Genomic DNA, 16,933 nt, shown 5'->3' with positions numbered 1-16,933 from the left:
AAAATATGATACATATAAATTGATATTCAGAAATATGATAGGTATATTTGCCATCAAAGGCAGCATGAAAAACCTGGAAACTACAAGGAGAGAAAGCCAACCATAAATATCACAGAATGATCCTAAGTGTTTGAATAATCATTAATATTGAAAGTAAAACAGCTACAAAAGCAGCATAATCTTCAAAACAGATTAGTCCATTAGTTTGAGTTCAGTCTACAAACTCTAACCAGCTGGCTTCTTAGAACACATCAGATTTGGTTACCTGCCAAAAAATAACTGACCTGTGTTAAACACTTTTAGAGATGTATAACCTCTGTAGTGTTCCTTTCATTGAAAATGAAATGTGAAAACAAAGCAGCTCAGATATTTAGTATTTTTAAACAACAGAGAACTATTTGACTGGATTTTAATAAAAAAAGCTGAACAGTTATGGCAATAAATAAAACTGCCTAACATATTTACAATGTATCTATGACACTGCACCATCCTTATGTCCTTTGGCATTCCAAAGTCAAGCCTGCCTTAAGTCAAGTCAAACCTTAAGTATGCCCTGAACTTAGTGATCAGAAAACACATGCAGTACAGATGTTCATTTCAAAGACTGTCACTGAATAAAGTTGCAATAGATATTCTGGTGCAATTGGTGCAGCATGCAAGGAGCTCCTACACTGTACACTCAAAGGGCACAGCAGGAAAATGACAGTAAAGAGGAAGATATTACTGCCTTTGTACTTGGTGCATGAAAACAATCTAAAAACCAATGGAAAATGAACTGTGGGTAGATTGTGACAAAGACAGTGAAAGTTCTTAGGATATCTGAAGAACTGGCTGTTTTGTACATGTATTTAAAGCTCAATTATTATTTTCTGTTTCTTTTTATGATCTTGTTTCCTTTCCAGAAAACAGCTTATAGAAGTGCATTTTTGGAAGATCAGTCTAACATACTACATAAAATATATACTCAATATGTCCTAAAGATAAAAGACAATCTTACCAAATGACACAGAAGTTAGCAAGGCAAACTCAAACATGTTAGAACAAAAATCCCACAGTGTGAATTTCCATTGAGCTAGAACATATTTTGTTTGAAAAATATAAAAATAATTTTGAAGACCAAAGATTTTAAAGTATATTTAAAAGCATTAAATATATTTATTCCACGTACTTACCACTAAACATTTAACCAAAGAGTACTTCTTTCATTACATATGATTTACACATTTTTAATAAAAACAATTTCTTCAGGAAATGACAGAAAAGTTGAAAGATTACTAGTATGTTTTCAAGACCTTCCACTTACACATACTGCTGTGCTTTGAAATTCTCACTGCTTCAGCATGCCAGAGCATTCACTCTGGACCTAAAAACAGATGTGCTTGCTTTATCCTGCTTTTAGCTGCCCTATTAGCAGATCAGTTTTAGAAAGAAACAGTGCAAAAAAGTGTTTTCACATCTTTGTATACACATACAAAAAACCTCAGCTTACAAATTCCATGTAGAAAAGTTCATATACTGTACTTGTCACACTGGTGTCCTAATCCTAAACTAATGAAAGCTTCAATGTGCTACATTCCCAAACAGATTGCACAGGTTACAACCAAGCCTCTGTTGGCTTCCCAGCATGCAGACTGCTGGGACAGAGGCCCTGTGGTGACCACCCGACAGGAATCAGAGGCCACATCTCAAGGCTCTCCCTCCAGCCTCTGTTCACCACAAAGGAGCCTTTAACCTGCTCAGGAAATACAAAGCAGCTCTGGATGGTGCTGTGTCAGACTGGCTCAGTCAATCTTCTTGAGTGGAATGTCTGATTCTCTTTCCAAAAGACCTTCTCCTGCAGGAGGCAACCACCTCTCATTCCTGTTCTTCTTACATAAATCGTCTTTGCTAAAATTGTCATTTCAGCAAGACAGAAATAAGTCACAAATTTGGGCTAAATTATCAGAAAGTGTTTTCTGGAAATCTTTTGCAAATAGATCAGTTTTCCATCTTGTGTGCATGCTCCAGCTCCTGCATCCAGCTTTCCCCTCTGCCAAAGGGACACAAAGCCACTTCTTCTCATATCAGAATGCAGCACTTACTTAACAGCAGAGCACTCTGGAGCTCTACTTGCACCAGTGATACACATTCACAGGACACAGGAATATTTATCTTCTGTTTTAACCTGCTTGTTTAGGGAGACAGTTGTTCCTTCTCTACACATATGCATGTTGCACAAAGGGGAAAAGCTCTGGAATAGAGAAGGAAGGCAACATATTTACTATAGTCTGAAAGAACACCTGAAAGAGAACTGTATGTTCAAAAATACTCCAAGAAGAAAACTTGTGGTTTTCCATGTTTCTAACTATTAGACTACCTATGAAAACAGATCTAACTACTATCAACCTTTCATTCCCCTTTACCTTCTTTTGTTCAAGCATTTAACAATGCATTTATAAATTTTCATCTTGCTGAGTAAAAAGGTACTTTCTTGTTTTTATTAGGCTAAGAACATTGCTTCTCTCAGGTTTCCAATTTAGCAACCAAATGAAGAATAAAAATTACATGAGCTTGTTTCCAACTCATTCCATATGCCTAGACTAAATGAAAAAGCCAACAAATGCTGACCTGGACAGCAGTGTAACACTGAAAAAATGTATTTTGTTTCCAAGATTAAAAAATGGTCTTCCCTGGTTTCACATGTTCAAACATGAGCAATAACTTACTTGCTGATTCTCTGTGGCAAATCTTTCTTGCAAATGTTACTGCAATCTCTTCCCTGTGCCACGTGACAAATTAAAAATGGGATTTCTCCCATTTCTTTATAACCAGTTCTATATATAGGTATTGCCTTCAGCCATCAGGTAGAAACACCTTCAGTGTGTAACTGCTAAGATTGTTTGGGCTGAAGCCAAAAAACAGGACCACCTTTGTTTCCTGTCAGCATTAAGTTCAGTTTTAGCTTGCATTATCTTGCCAGCATATCCTTTTTTACTAAAAGTTCTGCACAGAAGCGGCAGCATTCTGAGCCCTTCTCTGAAGTATGAGGTAAGAAGAACTGTGGTATATCCTCATGCCTAAAATTGTGACAATTTTTAATGGCATTCCTGAGTCTTCTACTGAAATATTAATTCAATGTCAGCATGTGTCAATTTAAGACTCAAGTATTTTCACTGATACAAAAATAGAAACAAGAAAATATTTCCATGGAAGCATTGCCTCAAAAATGCTATTTTAAAAAAATGAACATTAATAAAATATTGCAATGAAATGGTAACAAATATATTCAAGTTCTGACAATTTTGTTGTTTGTTTTCATTTACAGGGGGTCTTTTTTATGCACTACAGATAAATTAATTAAGAGTATTTGTGCACCAATTCACTTGTCAAACAAAATTCAGTTGTATAGACAGAGTAGTTTTTAGGAAAAATCATTTTTCAAATTACCCTATGGCCCAGAGCAAATGGGGTAAGTGACTCAAAAGCACACAAAACCATTTAAAAGAGTGTAGGAATGGTCAGATACAGCACAGCAGTTCACTGGTGTTATGGTTGTAAAGGACTTCCTCAGTCAGTTGAAAGAGTATCAAGCCAAGCATCAGATCACAGATGATCAAGAATATACTTGTAATATTTAATAACTTCCCTGGTAGAAAACATATCTACTACATAGCTCTAAGTTAGAAATTATTTAAAGGGTTTAGCCTTCAGAACTGCTATATGTAGTAAAATGTATTATTTAAAAAACTCCAAGCTGAATGCAATTAAAAGAAATTTTTCATTTGTGTGTTTTAAAATAATGACTGATAAATAGAGAGTTAGTTATCCATCCACTTATCTACCCACATGCATATACACAATTTATAAAGAGCAATATCTTTTGTTTAACATTAAGATTTTTTTATACCTATTCCAACTGCAAACTCAAACTAAATTCTCTATTTCCATATATGTTCTAGATAAGTATTTGTAGCTTACAAAAATCCTAAGACTAGATCTAACAATAGACCAACTAAAGCCCCCATGGATAAATGACAAAAAAATTTTATATAGTACCAAGAAGCAAGCTACTGATCACAAACTTCGAGAAATCTATCAAAAGCTCACAGAAAATTCCAAGCATTTTTCCTTCTTTGAACACTGTAAAAATAACATGAATTTGCATAAAACAATATGAGAAAGCAGTCAGAAAGCTACACAAGAGACACCAAGTCCGTAATAAGACAGGGCAATTTCCCTGACTGCAGTGATGCTCCCTGACAGCGAGGGAGCCAAGCTGCTGCAGTCTCCTCCTTGCTCCTGCCAACCTGAGACTTTTTTTAGAAAGCCAGGAACAAAGGCAAGTCTCAATTCTGGAAATTATTCAAAAGCAGCAAAATGCTAACCCCCTCGCTTCACTTCTTAAAATAAGAAGACTAGCAAATTAACTACAGAAAGAGCATAAGAAAGACTCCTGCAGTTCATCTCTGAATTGTTTTTAAGTGTTTAACAGCCATGAGTATTTAAGACGTATTGCATTTGTACTTTAAGAACCTAAGGAACACAGACAAGTAGGTTGGAGCTGTCTGCAAAACAAATAATGCAGGTCAGTATAAAATGTTTGAGTAGCTGCTACAATAAAAGCTCCTACTAAGTACATTTTACAGAGAAAGCAGATACCACAAGAATGGCATGGCATTCCCTGCAATTAGAACATGAAGCATCTTCCCCTACCCCACATTTAATTATTTGATTCTAAACAAAGAAAGCTGCTGGTGATCAAGGGATTAAAAAAAGGACATACCAAACTGAAGATAATGCAGGCACTTAGGGTTTTTTTCAAATACTGGCATGAGTATAAAGGCAGACTTCAAAAATGCATTAATATGAAAAGGCACAGAAGACAAACATTTCTATTTATAACAAAATGTTCTTATTACTTGAAACTGTAGAAGCCCAGCTTTGTGAGTTGAGCTATTTTGCTTCTGCCATCTGGTCCGAAAGGGAATCATGAATATACCTTTCAGAGTTTATTAATACATGGACAAGTAAAATACAAGCATGAAATAATAGCAAGCAGAATCTGACTCAGCAATTTGCATAACTCCAGAAATACAGTGATGGAATGTTAAATATAATTTGTACTTTGCATCATGCTGCTTTAACAGACAACTAGGTTAACAGCAAAACAACATATTTACAAATTCACTTTTAATTTTGACCACTATAAACAGTATGATAATCAATTAAAAATATGGTTTTTTGGTAGAAAACTCATAATACAACTACATTTAAATGCAAAGGGTTTCAAGAATTTTTATACTTAAAGTAGAAAATACACAATGGCATGATTGTTTTTATCTGATATGTTAGGGAAGGAAAAAAGGATCTGTACTCACAGTGTTTGAATTCAAATTTTCATGAAATACAGCTCCAGTAGGATACTTCAAATTACTGATAGGAAGCAAACTACTATTCCCCTTACCTAGATATATTGTTGAAGCTGAGGAAGAGACGCTGGAGACAGGGCAAAGTATCCACATCTTTCTAGAAAGAAAAGATAGGCATAAATTCAGCAGATGAAATTGGCTTTTGAGCCTCTTTACTTGGCCTGATGAAATGCTTTCATTTCTAAATGCTGTAACCTTGCTGCAACATTGATTTCTGCTGAACGTGCAGCTCCATCTCTCCCTAATGCAGACTGCAAGGGAGTGTTTCAGTGCAGATCCCACTCTGCAGAACACGCTGCATCACTTGCAAAGCAAATCATGTTAAAGAAAAGGAGGCTACAGCTGCTGCTGCTTTCTGAACAGGCTTTTGGGAAACAAGCCAAGGTGCTCTCTCAGCATTTAAGCTGCAGGATAAACATGCTTAAAAAAAAAAAAAAAAAAAAAAGCTTGCTGAAATAAGGTTTTTGAAGTGCAATACAGCAGTGCATTTAGCACTGCCAAACAGCAGTGACTCTCCAGTCAGAGAATGAACTGAAGGACTCTGTCACCTTTACAACCTTCACAATTAACATTTAGAAGGTATGAGTTTACAGAATAAGAAACACTAAATTTAATATTGCCACTAAATGCCTTTGCAGAAAACCTCTAAATAGCAAACAGCTCAAATATTAGTAAGATGAAACATATTAAGTAAGATCAAACTTCATTTGTGAAATATACATCCATATCAGACAGACAGCACAGTCTGCAGGGACTCACAAGCCATTCACACTTAACCCCTCAGTTCTAAGTCTGCATCTCCTTACCCTAACAATGGCCATACTCCAACTTGAAACCAGAGGACATAAACCTGGGAAAGGGAAAGGAGCATCAGAGCTCAGTGTCTTTATTTTAGCCTACAACTCTTCCTCTTTTCATCAGATTTCTGACATGTCTACATAGCAGTCCAGAAGAGTTCATTCCAAACAGGTAAACAAAGGCAGCTCTAACAAACCTTGTAGCTCCTATTAATGAAACACTGAATTTAAGCTAACAAAGCTGCTGAGAGTCACCACTGGATCCAATGAGCATGGGATCAAGTCTGCAGGTACAAAACTCCTGATTCAGAGCTGTCCTGAGTCCTCCCAGACCAGACCATGCAAAGGTTGAGTTCACAACAGAGGTGCATTTGGGTATCCCCTCTGTCCCTAAGGTTACTTGGTGTTGATGCCTAAAAGGGTGGGCACAATGATACAGGTGGATACACACATGAGGACAGGCATTATAGGGTTGTGCTCAGAAATGCTTAAGCAGCAATGATTTCAACTAATCACTGAGGAACACAAAGTAATTACCCTTCAAGACAAATTTCCTAGCACGATGTTTTGCTGTCTTGTAAAACATGTTGTAAGTCTCATAGGTGTGGCAGGAAACACTAGACAGGATTGTTAAAAAAAAAAAAAAAAACGCAAAAACCTCCAGCTATTTCACTCTTGATACAAAGTCTTATAGTGAGGTGGGCAGAGGGCAGGAGTTCTTTCTTGAAAAAATGGTGAACATCTTGACCATTCCTGCAAGTCTAAGATCAAGCTGCAGATGACAAAACCCAAAATGCTAAATTTTTAATACCTCAAAGCAAACAAGCAGGTCAGTCTTCCAAAGAAAAATATAGATAATCTTCCTAACAGAGGCCCTAACTCACAACTGGATGAAAAATAAGTAGATATTTTCATGACTCATGGTACGTAGAGAGCTGTACTTTTGATGCCATATAAGACTCTTCGTCATCATTTATTCTGTTTGCTATTCTTCTGAAAAGTCAGGCTCTCTGAATACACTTCAATCCTGTAAGATGCTTCTGCTATAAAACAAGCCCCAGGACTGCCTCTGCAAATCCTACAGCTTTGAATCAACTACAGTTCATCATTACAAAAATAACTACTTATGATTCAAGGATTTTCAGTCTATAGCGAAAAGCTCGAAGACAAAAAACAGTCCCTAAACTGGTAGTCCAAGGCCAGTGGATTGTAAAGGATCATTGCAGATTTCATTCCTTAAACTAGCTACAACCCAGTTGGATAATTTAAGTTATTCAATACAGTAAACTGCAATGGACAGAGAGTTCAGTATGGAACCTTATTTTTGTTTGACAAATGAGATCATCATTTTTCCTACACAAGAATAATACACTTAGGGCAGGTCAAAGGGAGGTATGTGAAAAATAAGGAAGGTTCACCAAAAAATAGAAAGTTATTTAAATCAGATTAATTTTAAAAATTATTTTAGGACAGCAATTTATTTTTAAAATTGTGTTTAGAGTCTGTCATTTGAAGGAATAATCAAGTTTAAAAAGCTTAAGTCATAATGAGCATTGTCACAGTAACTGAGTAACTAAAGTACAGTAACCAAATTCTTTTCATGAGCCTAGGAGTGAATATTTTGCACCCAAGTGCTGTATCATAACAACATCATGATTAAAATATCTCCTCCACCTGCACAGTCAACCACATGAACTTAAACTTCATCTTAAAAAAATATAACTACCCTCCCTCAGCTACTCAAGTGCTCCAGAAATAAACTATCTTTGGTATACTTTCCATAGAATTATATATTTCTTTCCATATTTCTGCATTTTTAGTAATTTCCTATTGCAACAGAATCTGAATTTCCATACAAAAGGAATGCAGCTTTCATTAAAAAAAAAAACAAACAAACATAAGTAAAGAAACACATGCACGTTATTGTACACACAAAAAAAGACAACACCTATCATTTATATATGAAAAAACATTTTCTTTTAGGAGCCATATTTACTTAGAGTTTTAGACAGTATAATGTGTCCAAAACTTAAACACAGAGTTAGTGCCATACTTGCTAAAATTACCATTCAATGAAAAACAGAACAATCCACACTCACAAAACTGTATTTCATTAGAATTTAATCAGAGTAAAAACTCAAAAAGATACTGACAACAACAACAGTTAAAAAAAGCCCCACAGGCCAACAAGTAAAAGAAATATTTCCCTGAAGAGAACATCATCTTCTGAAACACTGTCTCTGCCAGGAAACACTAAAACATTGAGATACAGCACAGAGTCCAAGTCTGTAAGTCACTAATTTAAATTTCATGCTGACTCTCCACTTATGACAGCAAAAAGTACAAGTTGCACCTGAGAGGACTGAAAAGGCAGCAGCTACAAGCAAAGAGAATTCTAGGTAACATCAGTGACACAGGGGAAGGTACAGTGAGAGAATCAGCAATGAGCAAAAATTTCTCATTTTTGAAATGTAAAAACAATTCCTACTTTGCAAATAGCAGAAACTGAAGAAAAGAAAGGCTCAGCAGCAACAGGGGACCAGGAACTAAAAGAATTATGCAGGCCATAAAAAGGTAGCTATCTAAGTAAATTTTTATTTTAAAAAGCTCTTGTTTGAATAATCCACTTGCCATATCTGAACTACAACTCAATTTGCAAAGTAAAAATCTTAATGCTTAGAATAGGAAGACTTAAAATGCTGAGTTAAAGCTTCCATTAGAAAACTCTGCTCTTACAATCAATACCTGTTTTATCTGCATTTGCCCCAGCAACATTCTTAAGTTGAAATTTAAGATGTTCTTACTGCTTAGCTAACCTACAGAAATTGAGATGATTTGTTTCTAGAACATGAATTTATATGGAAAAAGACTATCTAAATTTGCATGTCAGAACCACAAAAACTCTTCCCCTCTCCCCAAGGAATATCATGAGCTTTCAAAATTTGGAACACTATAAGTCATCATAGAATCACATCATAGTTTGGGTTAGAAAGGACCTTTAAAGATCATCTAAGTCCCATCTCCCTGATCACATTTAAAGAAAATAACACCAAAATGAATGTGTTTGTTTCACCTTTATGTTGTATAATTAAGTATTGCAGCAGAACAATATAAGCAACACAATATAAGGAAACACCAGATGTTAAAAATCTGAAACACTGATATGGTCTAAAGAAGTTACAGTTAACATTCATTCTGTCAAAAACAGGGAAAAGGAAATGAAAAAGAAAAAAGAGAAGGACAAGAGTTTTGCTCCTTACTATAGCAGAGACTTGATTATGACGGAGGTTGAGCTCTGTGAGTGAATCCAGTCCATTCAGGTTTTCTACAACAGTTAGGAGGTTCCTGGCAAGGTTTAACACCCTCAGTTCACTTAAATGACCGATGTTTTCTATTTTAGCAATCTGTCAGAGATATGATAAACATGCACACTGTGTTTTATATGGCTAGAAAATATATGTGTATATATATATATATGTGACACACGTTTTCTAAAAGTATACATGAACTACCAGCTTCATATAATAGTGTGCCTGTGTTTCTCTAAACCATGGTACTCAGAGATCCAGAACAAGTATTCACCCACATTTTTCTTGCCATCCTGCAGTGAAATTCAGTCAACATTTCTTTCTGTCCCATCAGAAATCAGGTTACCTCAGCTGTGGTGCTCTGTAGCAGCAACCTCGAAGACACAAAACCAAGACAACAGTGATGGTATTGTGGTATGCCAAAATGGGGGAATTTTGTGCATGGTTGAGCCTTAATTTGTCTGCAAAGACACTCACTTATCTTCCTGGGATTAGAAAAGGGAGGGACCTAACAAAGACTGAATTACAGTAAACAGGCAGCTGGCAGATGCTTGTTTTTATACTTAATAACCTATTTTAAAGACTCAGGTGATAATGACAAAGCAAAAAAATGGCATAAAAAGAGCAATAATAGCTAATGATCCTTAATTTTAGTTTTTATTCCTAGAAATACCATTGTATTTTACAGAGGCATTGATTATTGCTCTGATGATTCAGTATGGGTTTGTTTCCTGCTGTTAATGTTTCCCAGTGATCCACACAAGGTTCTCTACCCAGACAATTATTTCTCATGGCAGGGTGGGATCTGTCCTCCAGCACCTATGCAGAATTCATGCCTGACTTGCACACAGGGAGAAGGACAGCCACTGCACGAGGGACAGTAGGGTAGTCTCAGTGAAACCCATGCTGGGTGGCAGAAAGAAGCCAGCAGGTTTTCCTGTGGAAGATACTTTAGCAGCCACAGGGCTTTGGCAGTGCAAAGAGCTACCAACATGGATCATTCCCTGGCAGTTAGAATTAGCATCTCTGGACCCCTGTAAGCCCCCTTTGTGCCCAGGCACACCATTCCTCCTCCAAGAGGCCAACAGTGCCAAGGTGCAGAGCAGTAAAGAGTGCCTGGTGTCACTGACATGGAATTTCCTGCTGCTTTACACCAGTGCAAGTGTGGCCATGCCATTCTGCAGAAAGTGGCTAGCAGCTCCTGGAACAGAAGAGGTAAGGTAGCCTTTATTTAACAGTTTGAGAACGTCCCATTTTGTTGGTAATTTCCATATATCCATAGACACATATGTGTACATGTACGTCTGTGACTGGAATATGCTGCTATAAGAAATATTTCAACAATTTCTCAATTAAAAAGCATACAAAAGTAGATACAAGGCCAAAATTAAATAACATCTTAAACCTTTGAGTCAAGGTGCTTAAACTTTTGATTCAACTGCTATTTAAACTATCCATTTATGTGTATTTCATACAAAAATATTACAGCAAGAGGAACAGAAAATACCACTATTTAAAAGATCATATTTGTATAGAGAGACCTTTTTTTAAAAGCAACCCCAAGAGCAGACAGTTGACATGAAGAGCACAGATCTCTGCTGATGTCTGCCCAGCTAGAATTACAGGCTAGAATGCCACAGTCTAGAATATTAATCCTGGTATTTCACTGCTATTGCAAAGATAATGATTTCATCAGCAACATATAGAAATATTCTTCACCACTTTGCTAAGCTTTAAGATTAGCTCTACTGAATTGCCTATTTCAATTATGCATGCACACATGAAGGTACACCAGCTTTACATATGGACTATTAGGTAAGAAATAATACAAGCTATTATCACTTCCTTTTGCATGTTTCAAATAATACTTACATAGTATCAAAAAGAAATTAGTATACAAGTCAGAGTCTGCTTGTAAATACTGAACAAAAACACTATTTTCTAATTTGTTTGTATCTTTGAATACCTCACCATGAAATAGAATTCAGAAAAAGGTTTTTATGCACCAAATAATCACCCATCAATAATTAAATTGCACAAATGAAAGCTGTATCTTAAAAAAAAAAAAATCTGAGATTAATGAAAAGAAGTTCACGCATGAAAAAAAATCAGGTTGCATAATTTTACTTACATCTTGAACTTCTGGAAAGAAAAATTATTCACAGAATTAAACAGAACACAGGAAATTACTCCAATGACATTTCATATTTAAAGCAGTCTAGAATAAAATTCATGTGTAGAGGCCCTAAATGATGCAATTCTATGTGTCTATATTGCTGTGTTAATAATAGTTAATCTAGTATATTTCCAATACCTTGTCTATAACTTGTGCACAGGATTTAATTGTTCAGTGTTCACCTGGGATCACTGGTAACATTTAAGAGATACTGTACATCCCAATGCTCAATGATTATTTTCCTTTTGCTGAACACCACTGAGATGTCTGGCTCCAATTCTCTGATCCGTTTTTTAAATTGCTATATTTTTAAACATCAGAAACCATATTTTGAAGTTCTCAAAGGCAATTATGTTGCTGAAGTCCGTTCCTCAGAAATTTGCAATGTAGAAGAAATACATTTTAAGATAGACAAGAAGGCTGCCAAAAATAAAAATCCCATGAATTTAAATAGTTGAAGGAGCTTCCTTATTCAGTGTTATATAAGCCAACAAAAACATCCAGCCTTCAAAACTTAGTCCACTAAGATGTATCCCAAATACAGCATTTCTTCCCTTCATTTCTTCATTAAGCATTCAAAAATAACTAATACTATGGGATGGTAGACTGGTGTTATAAACTTTGAATTCCTCAAAGGCAGGGGAAAAAAGAGCTTAAACAGAAAAACATGCTTATCTTTGAACTAGAAAGGAAGAGAAAGATAATTTATGGAAGATAAGTTCATAGTCTTTATTTGGTCCTTACATGAAAAATACACTAAATCTACCAAAAAAGGAAATAACTAACTCCATTTCCAAACATTTGTGCCCTTCACATATACATTTATGATGAAAACACTTTGAAAATCAAAATAACTTCCAAAATTCCAAGATTTAATGTTAGTTACAGACATAGTGTAATTTGTTACATTCCCTGTATCAAAGTAAGTCTATCATTATGAAGGTGATCCAGCAACAACCAGCCCAAAACTCCTAGTAAAGTTGCAGTTAGTGTAAAGAATTATATAAATACTTTAAGAAAAAAAAAGTCCACTCTACATCACAATCATTTGTAAGAATTGTGCAAGATGTGTTTCATTTTCATTAGTGATTCCTTCATTTGTGCTGGGAAAGCTTGCTGACTGCCACAGCTGCAGTGTTAATCTGCAAGTATTTTTAACAAAAACATAACTCCCCATCAGATTTCCAACAGCAATACAAAAAGGATTGTATTGTTCAAACAAACATTTGTGAATGAATGCGTTTGGAGATGGCCAAGACTCCAAGGGTAATGCCATCACCTGGGCCTAGACTGCCTCTGCCACTGTACAACGTGCTCATTGTTCAAATAAAGCATTGTTCGGATTTAAAGCAGCCACAAACTTCTTGCACCACTTATAAGTCCCTACAGTCCTAACTTGTCTTTGTCTTCTTTTTTACATGTGTGTAGGGAATCTGATTTTTCAGACCACCAACAGTAGAAACAGCAATCAATTGTACCTAAAAAGATTATAGCAGTTCTAAGACTGTGTTACTTTAACTACACCACAACTGCTTGTGGTAGGTTACTGTTGTGTGGATAGGAGTGCCATCATGCTCAGCTAACTCAGCATTTTAATCACTGTAACCTTCCTGAAGTACAACACTGAAAGTACAAGAGACTGGTACAAAGATTCAAGATAAAAGTCATGACACCTTTTATTAACTTATTGACTCTGCGACCTCAAGAGCTGCAAAACTTGCCACCAGTTCCCTTTAAAGAAACAATACTTTGGTAGAAGACACAGCAAATACATGATGTCTACACAACAAACATAAGCAATCAAGTTATTGTACTGTACCTGATTTCCATGAAGATCTAAAACGTCAAGGTTTTTTAGGTTCTCCAGATTTGAGATCTTCTTTATTCTGCAAGATTTCAGTTATGACAATTATTTTTAATATTAGATTAAAAGTATATTTCATTTTCCACTCAATACAAAATAAAGCCTATTTTTTTCTGACTAACAAGAGTAACAGAAAAATAACAAAATTTTGAGCCATGAAAAAAAATTGACATATAAGTGAGTATGACTTTAAGACTATCATCTTCCTTTCTGACTGTCAATAATTCAATAGCAGCAGAATTTATGTTTATATTTAGCAGAATTTCTCTTCTAGAAAGAAGAAAAGGATGGAATTCTTGTTCCACTATGAAACCAAAGTCAACAACTTCATTGTCTTAAAAATTCTCTGTCCTGTCATATTTTGTCAGATTCCAAACCTAGGCTATTACGCACCCAACAGCATCATCTACTGGCTGATGACATTAAACACATGTATTGAGCATTTGCTTTGAGAGTAATCAGAGATCACACACAGGTCAAGCTGAAACAAGTTGGTAACAACTCTGTCTGATGTGTAACCACCCACTCATTAGTAGGCAAAGTCCTAACTACCTCAACACCACACTTCTAAGGTAAACTGCATGCAGGGTGGTTATGATAAGGAAAATAATTCCTCAAGGCACTTTAAATTTAAATTTTAGTACCCACAACCCCAACATTTTACTATAAAAAAAATTGATTTCTACAGGTGAGATTTTTAATACAAAAGCTCTTAGCTCTAGTAACATGTAGCACTATTGAAACTTGTCAGTTTTGAACACAGGCTGAATTAGGAGGTACAGTCTTTATAATCTGCACATAACTGAAATCTGGTCACCAGTTCTCACTTCACTGAATATAAGAAAATGAGGAAATTTTAAGAAGTCAGAGCACAACCTTTAGATGTGTGAGCAATTCCACAGATACATGTATTAAATTATTAAAGGCTACAGGACAAAAAGCAATAAATAAGCATTAAAATCCATGACTCCTCTCTGGCAGGTTTCCCAGATAAATACATCAGGCAGAAATATTTTTTATAGGTTATAAATAATCAATTAATACTACATTTGATCTGAAAAGACATTCCACAACATGCCAAACAAACCTAAGAACACATTTAATAATCAATCAGAATCGAAGATTATATGGGAACATGTGAAGTACTTTAGAAATGTTGCTTAAATTTACTAAGAAAGGAAGTTTTGAAGAACATGGCACACAAAATCTGTGTGCTTCCTTAGTGGGATGCCTGACACTTAGCTAATCATAGGGCAGGTCTCACTGGTGTGACAGCAACATCACAAGCTGGAAACTGTAACAGAAGCAATGGGAATTCACAGCTGTTACACCATAAGAGGTACAGTGCCTTAGTTAGGTTTTATTATTTTTACCTGTTCTTTCCCAACAGAAGGACTCTCAGGGATCTCAAAGTTGAAACCCCACTTATCTCTTCAATCTGATTATCATATAAATCTAAGAAAACAAGATGGTGAAGATTAGAAATATTTTGGATACGAGTTATAAAGTTATGCTGGAAATTCAGAAGACGAAGGTGATCTTCCCCATCAATAATTGGGCACACTGTCAATTTTTGCCTGGAAGAAAAAAAGAAAAAACAGAACACACAAGTGAGTAACAAATCAGTAATCCACCTTCTGCTCACCCACTCTGACTGAACAGAGAAAAGTATATTATCTTGGTTAAGACAGTGTTAATAAAGTTTGCTAATTAAATTCTATAGATAAAGCAGAAACTCCTGCCTATTAAAAAATTAGCCTGAAAACACAGCAGAAATACTTCCAAAATTGTCTGAACCCCTCTCCTCTCAGAGATTTGCTTGTTACATGGAAACTACATGGAAATTTTGTGTTGTGACCACACTAAAATTCCAACAGATTCCTCACACTCAAGTTTTTCTTCAGCTGCATGAGCAGCCAGCTCAGATCAGAAATTCTGCCTGCCTTAGATGACTGCTCTATGGATATATTCATCACAAGGACATTCACAGAGAATTTCTCCGTGGGACAGAGCTCTTCTCTCAGAAACACACACACACAAAACCCAACAACCCAAACCCACCACTGACTGCAGCCATTAGTAGGGCACTGGTCACTCTGGTCACTTTAGACCAGGGGCTGAAGCTCTGGCACATGCAGTCTGTCACCCTCTCACCTTTCCAGGCTAAGTCTATCCGAGTTCAGGATTTTTTCTTCAGTAGTACGTTGCAATACAGGAAAAGTTATTGATGAACTGCTCCCAAAATTCGTGTTATCTATTGGAAAATCATACAGAGAATACATGAACTACTTCTCTGTAGATGCATATCTTGAACTACAGGTGATAAAAGCAAAATTTTTTTTCTTATAAAAAGCATGGAAGTGTTTTTTGCCTCCATTCAGCACTATGATTTATCAGTTTTCTTTCCTGATATTATGACTATATCCCTCTACATCCTCTTTCCAAAGTACATCTATTTATTTGAGATTTTTTTTCAACTATTTGCTGTAAGCAGATGTTTTGTAATTGCCTTTATTTTGATTAGAATTACCCAACAAGATTGTAAAAATGTTTTACAGTTTCAGTATCTGAACTTAAAGAAGGCATTGCCCAACTTAAGATAAATTTAAAAAGACACAGATCAAGTAGATGTTGATCGAACTAGAAAATAAAGCACTGAAATATTGAAACACTCCCACTGAGCCACAAATAAATGCAAAGTCTTTCATAGGTAAGTGCACACAATACCTAGTGATCATTGGTATTTCACTCCATTATCAAGAAACAGGCAGCCCTTGAAGGCATATTTATAAATTCATCCTTATGCATTTCATTAATATAAGAGGAAAAAAGGGAGGACGTCTAAAAAGACCTGCAAAATTAATCAACAAATGTGCTCTGTGAGCTTTGGCTTATCTGGAAAATGATCCGCTGAAAAACATTGGTTAAAAAATAGATAATTATTCATGCACACTACTGCAGAATATAGGCTTGATATCTGTGTGCTTGCCCCTTTTTTTTTTTTTCCTCTTCCTTCAAACAAATCAAGTATGTTACCAGGAAAAACATCAATTCTGTAATAAACAAGACAACTGTTTTACTACTATAGCCATGAGTCCATTGCTGCCTAAAATATACTATTATGTATCTGTTTGAGTAAAAGAATTCATCAGTCAATTAAGAATCTTTTCAGTGCTACTCTTGAATTTTATCATTAGCTACTCTAACAACATTCTCTACACATCCTTCAAAATCAAAACTGTTTAAAAAAAACCCAAAAATATTAAAATCAATTACCATTGTTGCAAAAATCTTACTTAGTTGTGTCACAGATTTTTAAGCCAATAAACATAAGACCATCATCAGTCTGAAATGTGACAGGATGGCAGTAAAGTGACTTT

At 35.6% G+C, this 16,933-nt stretch overlaps 1 protein-coding gene across 3 annotated transcripts in view; it reads right to left on the bottom strand.

The window, feature by feature from the left end:
* LRRC49 (leucine rich repeat containing 49) overlaps positions 1-16,933 on the bottom strand; it is a 40,630-nt gene that overhangs the window by 21,385 nt on the left and 2,312 nt on the right. For 2 of the 3 annotated variants that reach the window (XM_053988694.1, XM_053988693.1), the window contains exons 4-8: positions 15,708-15,807; positions 14,927-15,130; positions 13,509-13,575; positions 9,466-9,609; positions 5,444-5,505 (exon numbers count right to left, since the gene is read on the bottom strand). In XM_053988694.1, the coding sequence (XP_053844669.1) occupies positions 5,444-5,505; positions 9,466-9,609; positions 13,509-13,575; positions 14,927-15,130; positions 15,708-15,807 (577 nt within the window). The remainder of the gene's footprint in view (positions 1-5,443; positions 5,506-9,465; positions 9,610-13,508; positions 13,576-14,926; positions 15,131-15,707; positions 15,808-16,933) is intronic. The other variant, XM_053988695.1, reaches the window with a different exon arrangement.

Source organism: Vidua macroura, chromosome 12, assembly GCF_024509145.1.
Source record: "Vidua macroura isolate BioBank_ID:100142 chromosome 12, ASM2450914v1, whole genome shotgun sequence".
In the NCBI taxonomy this organism is placed as follows: Eukaryota; Metazoa; Chordata; class Aves; order Passeriformes; family Viduidae; genus Vidua; species Vidua macroura.
This window is presented reverse-complemented; position numbering and strand designations above follow the sequence as displayed.